This window comes from Physella acuta, unplaced genomic scaffold (assembly GCF_028476545.2).
Source record: "Physella acuta isolate Inbredline_101_S28 unplaced genomic scaffold, ASM2847654v3 ptg000729l, whole genome shotgun sequence".
NCBI lineage: Eukaryota > Metazoa > Mollusca > Gastropoda > Physidae > Physella > Physella acuta.
Genome location: NW_026732247.1, coordinates 102,919 through 118,087, shown reverse-complemented (window position 1 = coordinate 118,087; position 15,169 = coordinate 102,919). Strand labels below are relative to the sequence as shown.

Below are 15,169 nucleotides of genomic sequence, written 5' to 3'. Positions count from 1 at the left end.
GCTTCATCGAATTTTTATTTAAAACAAAGAAACTAGAAAACAAATAAAAACAAAACAACACCACCAATTGATAACAGAAAATAAACTATTAAAATATTCTAGCAACATCAACTTGATTAAAAACTCATCAGGATGAGATGATTAAAAACTCATCAGAATGAGATGACCACACTTAGTTAAATCAACAATACTAATTCTCCATGTATAGCTAGATAACATTAAAACGATGAAAAAAAACAACGAATAAGAACATAGAATGCGATTTTATGGCTTCATAAACAGAATCTACATTTATTGGAACAATTTATTTCATTCGTTCTATGGATATTGGCAGGCCTAGAGTTCTGTTTTTGTGTGTGTTGGAAATCAGACTTTTTAAACATTCTGACACGCCAGTCGGAAAAATCTGGCCATGTCCTTGCTGTTTAACATAAACAGTTCTTTTAAAATTTTGAGTTTGCCCATGTGCCATTGTTATAGAACTTAGCCATTGCCGTGTGTAAGAAAGTTACGGTTAATTAGTATTTAGTTGAAGTATCAATACTGTTACATATAAATCATTTGCTGTTAGGCTAGATCCTACGTACCCGTAAGGCCTTGCTAGATTATCATTGATTATGATTCGACAGTGTCAGTAGCCCTGTGCATGTAGGCCGGGTAGCCCGGCGGGTAGGGCTTAGTCAGGGCCTAGCCAGGACAGCGCTTTGATTCTAAATCTAGAACAGTCCAACCCTAGATCTAGCTTCTAATAGACCCTAGCTAGATCTACCTAGTCTCTAACTCTAATGTCAATTAGATCTAGATCTAGCATCTTTTAAAAAGTCTATTACTATAATTCTATATTATTAAAATTAAATTAACTATTACTTCAGTATGATACGACGATACTAAAAAAACAACTTGTAAAAATGTAATCTATCGTTTAGGTACGTAAAATCGCCTGCGACTACCTAGTAATGTGAAAAACAGGTGACTCCTTAAATTTTAATAATTATTTCACATTGTGAGGAGGATTTATGTTTTGAAAAATACAAAAATGTTACCTTGTTTCATTTAAATAGAAGTCTACCTGTTTTTAAACCACTGAATTAAAATTGTTCAGTAATAAATGAAGACTAGCGATGTTTCCAACAGATGCAACCATGCTATAGCAGCCATCTTGTTTATTTTTTGTATTGTAAACTTATAGCGCAAGATTTAGGGGAAGCCACTCTAACTTACAGATTGCCGCTATTTATATAGTATCCTGCTCGCAAACACTGCTGTTTAAAGTTAATTTCTTGCCTATATTGATATATTTAACCATTGATTTAGTGTTATTATTCATTTATCTATGATATTTGACACAAATATATCACAATATACTTCTATTAAAGCCTTGACAATGAGGTAACTTTTTTGTACATTACTAGCCGTGGGCGATTTTACGTATCTTAAACGATAGATTACCTAAAAACTAGAATCAAGTCACCAGAACTAGATTAGATCTAGATAGACAACGCTTACTCTAGAATCTAGCTCTCTAAACGCTACTAGAGATCTAACTAAGCCAGTCTAAGTCTTCTAGGCTTACTCTAACTCTGTACTGATTTGATTAGTTAGATCTAGATCTAGTTAGTCTAGATGTAATTGACCTAAATTTAAGAGATAGAATGACCTTGAATCTAGACTAGATCTAGAATTTAGAAATTAACAATTCTTTTCAATTAGGGTTTAGGGTCTACAGTCTATACTTCTAAAAAAATCTAGATTCTAGATAGATTTCTAGATCTAATCATAATTCTAGCAAGTTAGCTAAGTTAGGCATTAGACTACTAGCTAGAGTTACTTTATAGTTATATAGTAGATTTAGTATCCTTATTATTCTTAAGGGGATATGCGCGGAAAAAAATCACAAATTTTCTTGTTTTTCGTCATGATCGGTTTCTTGCACTTTTGGATACTTTGTCCATTTTTGTATAAAGAAAATAATAACTTTAAAGAGAAAAAAATATTTTATGTGTTTGAATTACGATTTTTATGACCCTATTAATTAAAAAATAATCAATTTTTCCCAATCTTACAAGCTCTCTATGAAAAGTTTTATATCCGTCATTATATTGTATTTGACATCATTGGAAAGCTGGATTTCTCATGTATCTAATAAACTTAATTTCCTACATCTCTGAAACACCCAAAGCTTACAATCGGCTTGCAGTTTACACAGATATGGTACTTTCCTGACCTAGTTTTCGTTACTTTTGGCTGTTTTTTCCCACGTTTTCTTTAACTTGCTTTCTCTGTTTGTGTGTTTGTCTTTCCAATCAAATCTTGCGATCGAAATTTCTGGCACTTCCCAGTTAGCTAGCGCGCTGAAATTTTCAGGGAAGCTTTCTTTTGGATGACCATTGAATATTCAATTGTTATTATTACTAAATTGATCAATGGAAACATTTTATTGAGCATTTTAGACCGCTATATAATCTATATATATAATTCTCCTCTGCTAGCCATTAGAAAAAAAACCAGCGACGCGTACCTCGCGCGCAGTGAAGCGAACGATCACATGTCGCCACATGCTTAGGGGCAGAGAATTTAGCTTGAACCGAGTTTAAACTTACAGGAGGTAGACCAGTTTGGGGGAGACGATATGGTCGAGTGGTTGGGCACACGATTGCTATCCCACTCGACACGGGTTCAAATCTATGTGTTCTAGTCAGTAACGTATTCAAACAACGTGTTTTTTACGAGTTGTCTTTTTACGAGTTGTCTTTTTACGAGTTGTCTTTTTACGAGTTGTCTTTTTACGAGTTGTCTTCGTTTACCCAAAAAAAGTGAAAAGATAAAATCGATAGCAAGATTTTAATGCAAACAAACAGACAAAGACTAAAAAGTAGAAAATAATAATCATTAAAAAAGTTTTAAAAAACCCACGTTTTCTGATTGAACTAAAAAGTAGAAAATAAATGCTATAGGCCCTACATCACAATAATGCAAGCGATCACTCTACTATAAGCGAGCAAAAACGTGGGGCGCCGTGATTTTCTTACAGTTTCTAATACTGTTGACTCTCTACAAGCTCCCTAATAAAAGTCAATAGTATTATCTAATCAATAGTAATATAAATTTTACTTCGGCGCCCCACGTTTTTCATCGCTTATAGTAGAGTGATCGCTTGCATTATTGTGATGTAGGGCCTATAGCATTTATTTTCTACTTTTTAGTTCAATCAGAAAACGTGGGTTTTTTAAAACTTTTTTAATGATTATTATCTCAGTTCGCATGTTTTTAACACTAAAAAGCCTACTACTTTTTTATTTATTAAACAATGCCAACCATATTTCAGTAATTGTTCTTGATGCAAAAATACAACTTTTGTCACGAGGGAATTATGATTGCTTTTATAGAAAAAAAGTATTTGGTAATTAATATGCGGATTTTGAAACTTTTGAATACTAAAAAGGGTACGATTTTTTAGACCTTGTAAAATTTTTACTAGTAATTATTTCAAAAAGTTGTCGTGACAAAAGTTTTAATATATACTGAAATATAAGCAGTTTAAATTTGATTGCTATAGGTGCATAAATAAAAAAGCCTTAGTATTTTTAAAAGTACCGAAAAATTCAAAATGGCGGAGGTTTTTTGGGTTTCCATGACAACCAAAATTGTTTTCCACCCTTTTTTTTGCTGTTTAATACTTACTTTTATATGCCAAATATGATAAAAGTATTCAAAAGGCTTTAGATCTTAAACTGTAAAAAATAGAAAAAAAACATAGCATATCCCCTTAATTGAAATCATTCAAAATTGCCCCTTGTGGGGCACCAAACGGGGTAGAAAAAAATTTTAAAAGCTCATTCTGAGCTGCATTACTTAATTATACATAGTCTAAGTAATGAATATTGACTGCTACTTGGCTTTAAATTCTGTAACACCGAAATAACAACTTTAAATTTCTTATATTGAACCTTATGGATTGAAATGCTTTATTCACAGCCTTTTTCTAGTAGCCAACTCAAATTAATTCAGCTCTTTTTTTTTTTTACCATGTTATTAAACAGGCCTGTCATGGTAGTGTTTTGCTAATGCCTTTATTTACTTTTTACAAATAGGTGATTACTCCCAAAATGACTGATAAGCCTCCGCCTGGTATACCACCTCTCTTACCACCAGGATCATACCCAAGACCACCAGTCCCTTTTCCACCTAGTATGCAGTGTATCCCACCCTACCCCATCTCTGTACGACAGAGATACCCACAGTTTCCTGTTCCCCAGTGTATCGTTTCCCCTCAGTATGCCATTTTAGGTTGTCCTCCTTTTTTAAATTCAAATCATGGGGCTGACAAGGTAGGTTTCTGGTGATTTCTGGTTTAGTATTTTTTTTTTACCTAATCGCTGAAAATTATTGATAAGTTATGTTTGCAATATTTGCAAGTTATGTTTGCAATATTTGCAAAGCTTCATTTTTTCCTTTACTATCAGAAAAGAGCTGAGTTTTTTGTGCTTCTAACCTTCTAATAAGGCCTATATTATTTTAGGAGTATGTCTTGGTGTACATAGACCTAAAGAAAGTAAATATGAAAAATTATCTTTGAAGTAGTAATATTTTTTTTTTTTTTTTTTTTAAATTAATCTCTAAAATAATGAGGCATGATTTCAAAGTTTAAAATAAATCATTCCTTCTTGAAAAAAATAGAAACACATTCATAAATTTTCTTACACAAAAAATAATTGTATTGCAACATTTTATCTTGATATAGCAGATGGTTTCTATGCCACCAACACAGATGGTAGACTTTGATGCTGGAAAAGCACCTCAGTTGGGTCAGTAATAATTTTTTCTCTTTAGTTATATTGTGATTCAAATAAACAGCTTTAATGTTAAATTCTCCTTAGGGTTATTTGTGTGAGTAAGCTTTGTTTATTTTCTGAGTGGATGGTTTAGATGAATAGCAAGCTATTGTTTGAAAATAGCACCTATTTTATACCTAATTATAGGTATGATGAATGAGTGTATACCACCAATCCCTCAATGCATTAGGTATAGGAAAGTATGAGATGTTGTGCTTTCCAGATGTTATTCATGTGCTATATACTTTTGTCTTGAAATCTGCTTCAGACCATGTCCACTGTAAAATTGAGTTAATTTTAGACAATAGATCTGCAATGTATAAATTTGTTTTATTTTACATCTTTCAGCAAATGATCAAAACCAGAACAAAAGGAGGTAAATTGTTTCTCTTTTATTAAATATGTCAAATTAGCAATTTTTAATTTTTTTTTATATGAAACACATTTTCAATTACATTGATCATTCTTAAAATAAGACTTTAATAATAGCTAAGCTTCTTTGATTTTCATGTTGAACTGTATTCCAGCTACCATTTCTTTGATTTTTTATATTTAATTTATATATGACTTTCCACAGAAGTACACATCAAGATATGGATTGTGAGTATTATTTATTGGAAGGCAGTGTTTTTAAAATTACTACATCTTTGAGGTATCTTTAGTGTATCTGTAAATATAGTTTTTTTGTCAAAAGTCTTGTATGAATTCTAATGTCAACTTGCAATTATATATTTCATTATTGTTGTGAAATATCTTGTACTAATTTCAGTTGGTGAGGTGTTTTGTAAAATAGCTAAAGACCATGGACTTACTGTTGAAATAGATGCTAAAGAGGTAGAGAAGTCTAATAAAGCGAAATCCACCTTAAATCCATCAACTCCGGAATTCAAGCCTTCCACTTGTTCCAGACTAAATCCAGATGGGAAAAATTGCCCATCGCCTGAAGTGCAGGCATCTTCAAAGACTAGTCTTGCTCCAGAGGTCAAGCCTCTCACATTAAATCCAGAGGATAAAAAATGTGTTACTACTTCTTCAGGTAGTTCAAAGGACAAGCCATCCCTATTAAACTCAGAAGTTGAAAAATCTCAACTCACGCCTGACACAGCCTCTGTAGCTGGTCTTGGTTCACAGGACAAGCCAGAAGTTAACCCAGAAGACAACGAATGTCCTACCACTGCTTCAGTAAGTCAAGACAACACTCCAGTACCCACAATCAACACAGAAGTTGAAAAGTGTCAACCGTCTTCTAATACAGCCACAGGAGCTAGCCTTGGTCAAGATGGCAAGTCATCCACACTGAATCCAGAAGCTAAAACATGCCCAACCACTGCTGTAGTGGGTTCAGAGGACAAACCACCCACTAAAATCCCAGAGATTAAAAAGTGTCAATTCTTATCTCTCTCAGCTTCCGGAACAAGTTCAGAGGTCAAGCCTCCTCCCACGTCAAACTCGGAAATAAAAAAATGCCCTTATTCCACCACATCAGGAACTTGTCTTGCACCCCCGTCTTTAAAGAAATTCATCAGCAAGCCTAGTGTGGTAAACTGTAAGCTTCCCCCAAAGCCTGAAGTACACAGCAGTGACAAACAGCCAGTAAGTAAATGCCTTAAAGATGCTGAGGTGCAGACAGAGGAGTGTGACAACAGGAAATATTGCTTTGCTTGTTACAAACAACTGATGGCTGATGAAGATGACAACTTCATTAAGGCTATTTATTCTTCCAATAAGGTAAAGCTACACGGCTTGTGTGTGTGAATTATTATTTCTTGCCTATGTTGTAATGTATTTAATAATTTATGAATTAATAATTTCAAATCAGCTAAAATGATTATGAATGTTTAAATTTTGTTTTTATTGATATAGTAAACTAAATCTAACTGATCAAGCTTAAATTAAAAATGATCTACTTTAGGTTGATGATGGTTCTAAACAAGCAAAAGATGTGAAGCCTTCCTCTGGAAGACAGCAGGAGTCTGATGCCAGGGTAACTCTTCCACCAGTTCAAAGTGAAGCAGACCCTCTTCCTAAAGAAACCCTTAGTACTCTGAACAAGGGCAAAAGTTCCAGGGAGGACACAGCAAGCAGCAACATTCCAAGTTCAGCCATAAAAACAGTGGTAACCAGCTGCTGCTGTGTAAGTAAGAGAACTGCTGTAGAAGTTAAAAATGTGGATCTTCTACTGAGTGATTCAGGCGACACGGTGGCTCAAGCTGCCAGGGTTGAGAGTGTTACCAAAGAACACCTTGATCACATTCGAGCTGATGCTGATGAGGTTGTCGGTGCAAGTTTAAACAAGAGAGAGAAGAATATTCAGCAAACATCACACAAACCAGACAGCTCGTCACAAAATATTCCCAAAAGTAAGGTTACCCTAAGTGTGGGGAAAGATAATGAGAAAGCCCTTGAGGCTTCTCACCAGCAAAGAGATACAGAAAATGTAGTCACTGAATCAAGTGGAAGCTTTGGCGTAGTAAAAGAAAAAAGTCAAGTCAGCAAAACCAGTGCACCACCACCCCCACCACAATTAACACTAGGAGCCCCAAGAGCCCTATCAAGATTTCTTCAGGGTAAAAGTTCTAGCGTGAAGAAGTCTGAGCTTATATTACCCTCTTCAAGTCTGTCTTCTGACAGTTCGTCCGATGGTAAACCTGCATCATCTGTTGTCCTAGAGCCAACCTTGGCAGCAGAGGCTGTTGATAAAAGAGATTTGTTGAGCAGTGCTAAAAATGTGGTTACACCCTCAGTGTTGAAGTTCAACAAACTACTGCAAAAAGCTGGGGATGAGAGTATGTCTTCATTACCTCAAACCAGGTCTTGTCTTACTAGTCATTTAATAAAAAGAGACCTGAACAAGACAGACATGTGTCCAGATTTTCCTAAGTCTGAGAAATCAGTTGATTTAGGAAATTCAACCCTGCCAACTGGGAAGAAAGTAGATACTGTTCCTTTAACATCTAGGGAAACAGCTTCTTTCCCTTCCCAGCAGAAGTTACTACAAAAGTCTACTGAGAAAGTGTTGAGTGATGCCACGTCTCTGAACAAATTAAAATCAGCAAACTTGGGAGACCCCCAACTAGAGCAGCAGCAAAGTGTGAAAGATTTTCCTTCCTTGAATTCCATTAGTTCCGCACAGACATGCCGTACGCAGTCTGCCAAGAAACTCGGTGCTGAATCGCTCACAGAAAGTTCTGACATTGAAAATTTGTTGCTACTTGCTAACCGGGTACCTTTCTCGCAAGTGACAGCCAACAGTAACTTAACTGCTTGTGGTGATGCTGTTGCTTCTGGATTAAGTCTGGATAACTTATTGCCTAATTATGCCAACACTCTAAAGGACTATCAGGCTAATCCTTTCCAGGCTAATCCTTTGGTTGGTAACTCATTCAATGTGTCTCAGCAGCCTGAAAGCTCTTCTTTAAACTTACAGCAACAAAGCTTGTACAACTCATCGATCAGAAGTTTACTACAGCTTCAGGCTCAGCAGAAGGCAGAAGACCTGCTCAAGCTACAAAATCTTTACCTGCAGTCAATGCTGAGTTACCAAAATTACCAATTGCCAGGTAGTAATTTACCAGGTGGTAATTTACCAGGTGTAGCTAACTGTGAAAGTCTAAGCTCTTTAGCCAGTAAAGGTGGCATTAGTCATGTTGGTCTCCCACTTGAAACAAAACCTGATGAAATGAATGCCTTTGCTTCGCTCGCCAGCGCGGAAGAAAACTCTGTGTTAAAAAAATCCAGTACTCAGAACCCAAGTTCCAAAGTAGTGAAAAAAATGCCACCTCTAGACTTGCGACCAAAAAAACAGGCAAATAAAAGCAAACAGTCTGACACTGAATCTACCGATGGTACAAAGTCATATAGTAAGGCTCCAGGTTTCACTCTGCCAAAAAATGATCAGCCAACCAACTATATGACAAGCCAAACTTATTCAGGGGTTAACTGCTCTAAAAATACTTCTGATTTCAGTTTGGTCAGTGACTATTGTAAGGACCCGGAAGATAGTTTCATCTCTTCACACGGAAGTACTTTTTCTACCATACAGGATGCTATGAGGACGTGCACTGATAATGAACAAAAACATTCCATGAATAAGGTTATTTTAGATCTAAAGTCTTCGACCAGTTATGCCTCAATTGTGAAATCTCCTGATAAAGAGAAGAAAGTGCATGGTTACCCCCAAGACAAGTTGAGCACGGGTAAAATAGCCAGCACACAACTCAGCAACCAGCCTTTGGTGCAGCCCCAGCAATATCATGCTGAAAAAAGCAATGCACAGTCCAACAACCAGCCATTTTTACAACCCCTGCCATCTGACAGAACTTACGTACAACCCAGCAACCACTCATTCATACCACCCATATTATCTGACAGAACCAATGCACAACCCAGCAACCACTCATTCACACAACCCTTACTATCTGACAGAACTACTGCACAACCCAGCAAAAAATCATTGGTGCAACCCCTACTAAGTGACAGAACTAATGCTGAACTCCTAACAACTTCAGACATCCAGCTTACTCGAGAAGCCTCAAGTGCCAAATCAATCAAACCATTAATGCCTTGTTCAGACTCCTCTTCTACATACTCATCAAAGTCTCACTTTCCCAATCCAATGAATGATACCCAGACAAAGAAAGGGGCTCCATCGCTAAATGACTTGCATTTTATGGATGCCTTTGGCAGGGATGAAACAGATCAAACACAGTTTAATATCAGTGATTCTCCGACTTTTGAAAGCACAATACCTTATAAGAAAAATGAACCGAGACCTGACACCAAGGATTTCACAGAGCCTTTGTTAGATAGTTTGTATTCTGCCGTCAAGGCTAAAAAAACACCAGAATTAGAGGTATCTAAATCCCATTATTTTAGAAGTGTTGCAACTGTCAAGCAGTGGAACACAGCTGAGGCTGACCAATGTTACTTGAAGAGTTCCTGGGAGCACAGAGAGAAGTCCTTGTCTCGTGAGCCCTTGAGTGAAAAATCCAGCATTTCCAGCATCACTGAATGGGAAGATCTGTACTCCACAACCTCAAGCAACAGCAATGTGGATGAGCCAAAGAATTATCCTGTTGGAAAATATTCAGATCTTGGAATTGATGGGTCCAGTGTTAAAGCCAGCACCTCCAGCTGTTATGGATTAGATGAAATTAAACTCAAGGATGAATCAGGTATGATATAGGCTACCCTTCTTACCTATGAAAATACTTGTTTCTCTTAACAGTAACTAATAATTAGAATATACCTTAGCTGTTGTTTAGTAGTAAAAAGGCACACATTGAAAGTGAAAAATAAAATTGTAATCTGCATTTTGAACTGATAATGAAGTTCATTGCTGTTTTCCAATGTAAAAAATAAATCAGAAATTGTGAGAGTAGGCAGCAGTGGACAGCTTTTTTTTTAATTAAATGAACCTGTTATTTCTGTCCATCTTTCTAAGCAGATGAGTATTAATCTAAAATGAACCAATTAATTCAAGAAGTTAATTGTTACTGTAATGTAATTTCAATGAAAATTTATATAACAACATAGGCATTACCAAACATTTTAATGAGTGCAAAAAGTATGAATTTTTAAAGAATGTTTTTTTTAATTCAGATGTTAAACTGGAGAAAAAGGATGAAGATGCTAAAGACAAATGGAAAATAGTAAAGTTTTTTTTTTTAAATTCCCTTAATTTGCAAATGCTTGTTAAATGTTTATTTTACATGTTGTTTTGTTTAATCTTTTTGTACATAGTACATATTTTGTTGTTAATTCTTATTTTTATGTTATTTTGTTGGGTATATTATTTTACCTTTTGATATTAATCTAATTTTGTTTCACATTAGTTAAATAAAATGTTAAATGTTTTGTTAAATCATGTTCAACATTTTGATTTTGTTAAATTCTTTTTTACTTGATTTATTTATTTTACATTAGTATTTTGTATAATTAAATACATTTTCTACCAGTATAAAAACTAGATGGTGTAGCCAATGTACCATAAATAAGTGATAAAAGATCGTAGGCTACATTATTTTCAGTTAGAACATGTTTTATTTTATTCACAGATGACAAAGAAGCAAGCTACATCCCTTGAGCACTCACTAATAGATTTTAGATTACAAGAAAAATATACCAACCTGACCAATCGAATTCAAGAAACTTACCCTTCTCTAACCAAGTATGTACCTTCTTTTTAGTCCAAATGTTAACTTTGAAACAAATTTCTCAAGTGTTTCTTAACACTTAAAGCCCAGATCCCCTTGTTGGTCTTAATTCCATCATCCTCATATTATTTAATGACCAGTTCCCTCCTGCCCAGAGGTTATTTTGCATGTACACAAATATATTTATTTGTTGGGAACAATTGATGTTGATATGTAGTAAAATTTAAGTGAAATTAAGCACTTGTATGAACTGAATAGACTAGTAGAGTTAATTAACTGAAAACATTGTAACTGTAAAATAATCTGTTCATGTGTGGACGGTCTGAACTAGATTTGTAGTCTGGAGCCACCTAAATATGATTCATGTTATAAAAAAACTTCAATACGTCTAAAGCATTGCTATTCATGTCCGACTAATTATCAGACTTCTCAAACAAACACATCTTACAACTTTATAAAAATTTCTGCCCTAAATGTAATGTCAGTAGTAGCTCATCTTTGCCTAACTAGGCTATAGCCGGTTGGCAAAGTCAAACCCTGTTAATTTTGCACTAACATTTTGGGCAGTTTTCATAATTCAAAAAGTGAAAGTAGGGGTCACTTTTTAAAAAACAAACATTCTGCTGGTTACTGTTAAAAGGTTTGTTTATAAACATAACCACTGCTTGATAAGAGTACTTAAGATGGTACAGTAGAGTTTAAAAGCAATGCTTTAGTTTAGGTTCTTGGTAATGTTGGTTATACCTATTTGATGACTCTTGTTTTTCTGTTGGAATGTATTTTTCTATTTTTGTTTTAATTTATGCAGAGCTGAGGCCCGTGAGGTACTGGAGAATGTTTACTCAGCAACCAATGGATTAAAAGGTTACAGACAACACCAGATACTGGCTGAGGTTGACATGGCCATCAAGGAAATGTTTCCTAACAAGCTGGAGAAAAAGAAGTCAAGCATGTCATTTAAGGTAATTTTAAACTAGCCCGTTATTGTCCTGATGGTCAGGTCAGCATGATAGCTCTGTTATCTATGTAAATGAGGGGATACGTTTTGAATCATATATCCATTCACATTAACTGCCATTGATGGTTGTGTTTACCTCTTGAATTTTTTTTTGTAGTTTAATTACTCCTTTTTATTTGTGAAAACTGCATTTTAGTTTCACTGGTAAAGTCCCAGTCACCAGTAATGTCTAAGCAGTTACATTGATGTGTAAATTAATTGATAGAAAAATGGACACTGTTGTTTTCTCTTAAATGTAAAATTAATTAATGTTTTCTGTTTTAAACAAGTGCTTTTTATTGTCAGTATATAAATCATTTGTTAAAAATAATTTTCTCTACATAACAGGAAGAGCAGTATAACAGTGGATCAGGCGGGCCTCGAAAAGAGGCTAGCCGTGAGGAAAATAGCATGAACAATGATGTGTCTGACTACAATTGTACCTTTGTAGCAACCAGATCTAGCCCAAGTGTCAGTGACATTGACAGTGACAGCAGCGAGGAGATGGAAGATGCTGTGGAGGCTGACGCTGAGGTAAACGATGAGGAAGAGTTTGTACCTACTTTACCTGAACCTGTTAGCTCTCAGTTTGTTCCTAGTTTATCTGACTCTGACAGCTATCAGGAGCCGTTTGTAAATGATTTACCTGAGCCTGAGTACCCACAGGAGCAGGAAGATACTTTACCTGAACCTGATAGCTTTCCCTCTGAGGGAATGGTATCTAATGATACAAAGAAAGCCAATTGTATTCTTCAGTGACTGTTTATTTTATTTAAAAAAAATTCTTTTCTGTTGTTTTATTTGTTTACTAAATAATATTTTAACAATCTTTGTTATACCTGTGTCATAAACTATTAAATATTTTGATAATATGAACACTCTCCTGCCTAAAAATAATTTTCTTCTTGTATACATTTTATGTGGCCTAGGGACAATATTGACCAGATAGAAAATCTTTTTTGTGATTTTTATAATTGTAAAAGCTGAATATGATATATTGCTTTATAACATTTGAAAAAAAAAATAGGAACCAAATACTAAACTGTTTTAGTAGCATCTCACGTTTTTAGTTTAAACAGAATTATTAAAGCAATTCTTTCAAGATCAAGACTAGATTAAAGATAGGCAGTAGAGTGTGATGGTTACTGTAAAATCAGTTAAAATACCAGTGATAAATAATAACACGTAATTTGGTTAAGTTGGTAATTGTTACATAAATTTTTTAATATAAACATCTGATTCTACCAAGACTTCTATATATGATAATAATTAGGAAAATGTTTTAAATATTTACTGTTAACAGCTTATTGTTAATGCATGCTTTTAACTATAGATTATAAAATTTATACATTACATAGCTTATAAAATGCATACATTAAAATTTATTTATCTTTAATTGTTCAGTTCTATTAGGCCTAGCTTTTTTAGGCAAATGTGGTTAATTTAGGAATACTACGGTTTCTATTTGCATTGATTCATAGCAAAAGTGTTACTTTATTTTTACTTTATTTATTTTAATGTTAATAATAGCGTGCTTAAATATGAGGTAGATAAAGAAATAAACAATTGATCATTAAGTGCCATGAATAAATTTAAAGTTTTGCTTTATCCACTTATGAAATATTAAGGTAATATGCGGTTCTCACAAAATTTTCTATGCAATATATTACATGTAATTAATGCAATTATGTAAATAAATCTTGTAGCTAAAACCAAATTTTGTTAACTAACTTCTTTGGTGCATTTTTTTCCTTTTTAATTTTATTGTTCATCTGTTTTTAATTTAATTTTACTAAACCTTGCATACATTTATTACAATTTATTATTTATAATAATTTTTATTCCTACATTTTATTCTATTTTACATTGTCTATTTTTATTATTGGCATGTAAAATGTAGTCCTATTGTGTTACTGCAGTAGAATGCAGTTGAAAATACCTAATTCAGAGTCAGTGGTTTTAAATTTACTCCTTGGTTGGTTGGTGAGTTATGCTCATGTAATATATAGCTTTAGCATTGTTTTAAATCTTACAAAAGTAATTATTAAAATATTGATGTTTGCAAATAAATGTTTAAAAAATAAATAAAATGTGTTAAACATATTTTATCACATTTTATCTTTGTTTTTTTCCCACTCTAATATTTCAATAATCTATTGCTTTTCAGGCTTGCTACCCATCCAGGACAAATTATTATTTATATTCAGTTACACCCAAGTAAAATCTGTGTTGAATTTTATATGCTTTCATTTTTTTTCCACATTAAGTTGGTTGTATTTTATTGCAGACACTGTATTTTAATTTTACATTTTGTAAACTAGTAAAACATTGCAAATAATTTTCTTTTTTGTTTTATTATTGAAATCCTAGTTCTGTTTTTAATACTCACTGACCATATTTGTCATCTTTTTTGAAATGTAAATATTTAAGTTCAAAAGGCTAATATTTTTTTGGCCAGATTGTAGTCAAATCTTAACCGAAAGTAGAGCAGTTAAGGTCCATTTAATAGTCTCATTATTTACCTGGTATTTTATTTTATGTAGTTTTTGGTCAGTTCTCATATGTTCAATGATTAAAAAATATGGTAAAGATTTTTTTAAATTTGATAAAATCTTCGTGCTAGCTAGAACTAGAATCACCTGCTCTATTGTTTAATGTTATCATATAGGGCCAATTATTTTTTCTAGATTTTTAGTTTGGACATTGTTAATAGGACTGTGGTGCCTGCAGTCACAGGTGACTAGTTCTGTGATGTGGAGCACTAAAAGAAATACTTTGTCCTTTTGATGTTTTTGTTTGTTTGAAATGGCAACCTGGCAGTACATTGAGTTCAGATGTCCTGGCAGTGAGGAATTAAAGCTTTGTATGATTACCTGAGTTAGCATTATTTGTGTGAGGCTGTGGTTGAATTTGAAAAGTGTAGTTTGACAATTTGTCACACTACATATTGGTATGTGTGCCGGAATGAAACAGTATACATTTCTAGGCTTAATATGCCTGGCTCCTCGTTTTGAAAAAAAACAAAACATTAAGGTTTAAAAAATTAAATTTAGTTATAAATGTGATTATCTGCCAAGTCAATTAGCTTCATTCCAGGTAAAAGATGGCAATGAATTTGGTTTCACTGAATAAATTATTTGAAGAGTGACACGTAACCAAAGGTAGTTTTACAAATCTATATCAAA

General features: G+C 33.8%; 1 protein-coding gene across 4 annotated transcripts; it reads left to right on the top strand.

Annotated features, from left to right (window-relative positions):
- Window positions 1–400: 400 nt before the first annotated feature.
- On the top strand, window positions 401–14,754 carry LOC131950037 (uncharacterized). 4 transcript variants are annotated; one of them, XM_059312057.1, is made up of 12 exons: window positions 401–499; window positions 4,092–4,328; window positions 4,742–4,805; window positions 5,181–5,208; window positions 5,410–5,432; window positions 5,602–6,560; window positions 6,745–10,006; window positions 10,434–10,483; window positions 10,889–11,001; window positions 11,796–11,949; window positions 12,333–12,518; window positions 14,152–14,754. In XM_059312057.1, exons 2-12 carry the CDS (start codon window positions 4,107–4,109, stop codon window positions 14,203–14,205), a joined length of 5,115 nt encoding a protein of 1,704 aa, XP_059168040.1. In that variant the 5' UTR covers window positions 401–499; window positions 4,092–4,106; the 3' UTR covers window positions 14,206–14,754. The 4 variants fall into 4 exon arrangements, with proteins under 4 accessions (XP_059168040.1, XP_059168038.1, XP_059168039.1 ...); XM_059312055.1 differs by lacking the exon at window positions 14,152–14,754 and having other exon boundaries at window positions 4,745–4,805; window positions 12,333–13,457; XM_059312056.1 differs by lacking the exon at window positions 14,152–14,754 and having other exon boundaries at window positions 5,413–5,432; window positions 12,333–13,457.
- Window positions 14,755–15,169: the final 415 nt, after the last annotated feature.

Excerpts from the sequence above, each read along its gene's own strand:
- LOC131950037 (XM_059312054.1), top strand. The coding sequence starts at position 4,107 with ATGACTGATAAGCCTCCGCCTGGTATACCACCTCTCTTACCACCAGGA. Across the intron at positions 5,433-5,601 it reads TACACATCAAGATATGGATT|TTGGTGAGGTGTTTTGTAAA; the intron begins GTGAGTATTATT and ends TACTAATTTCAG. Across the intron at positions 10,484-10,888 it reads CTAAAGACAAATGGAAAATA|ATGACAAAGAAGCAAGCTAC; the intron begins GTAAAGTTTTTT and ends TTTTATTCACAG.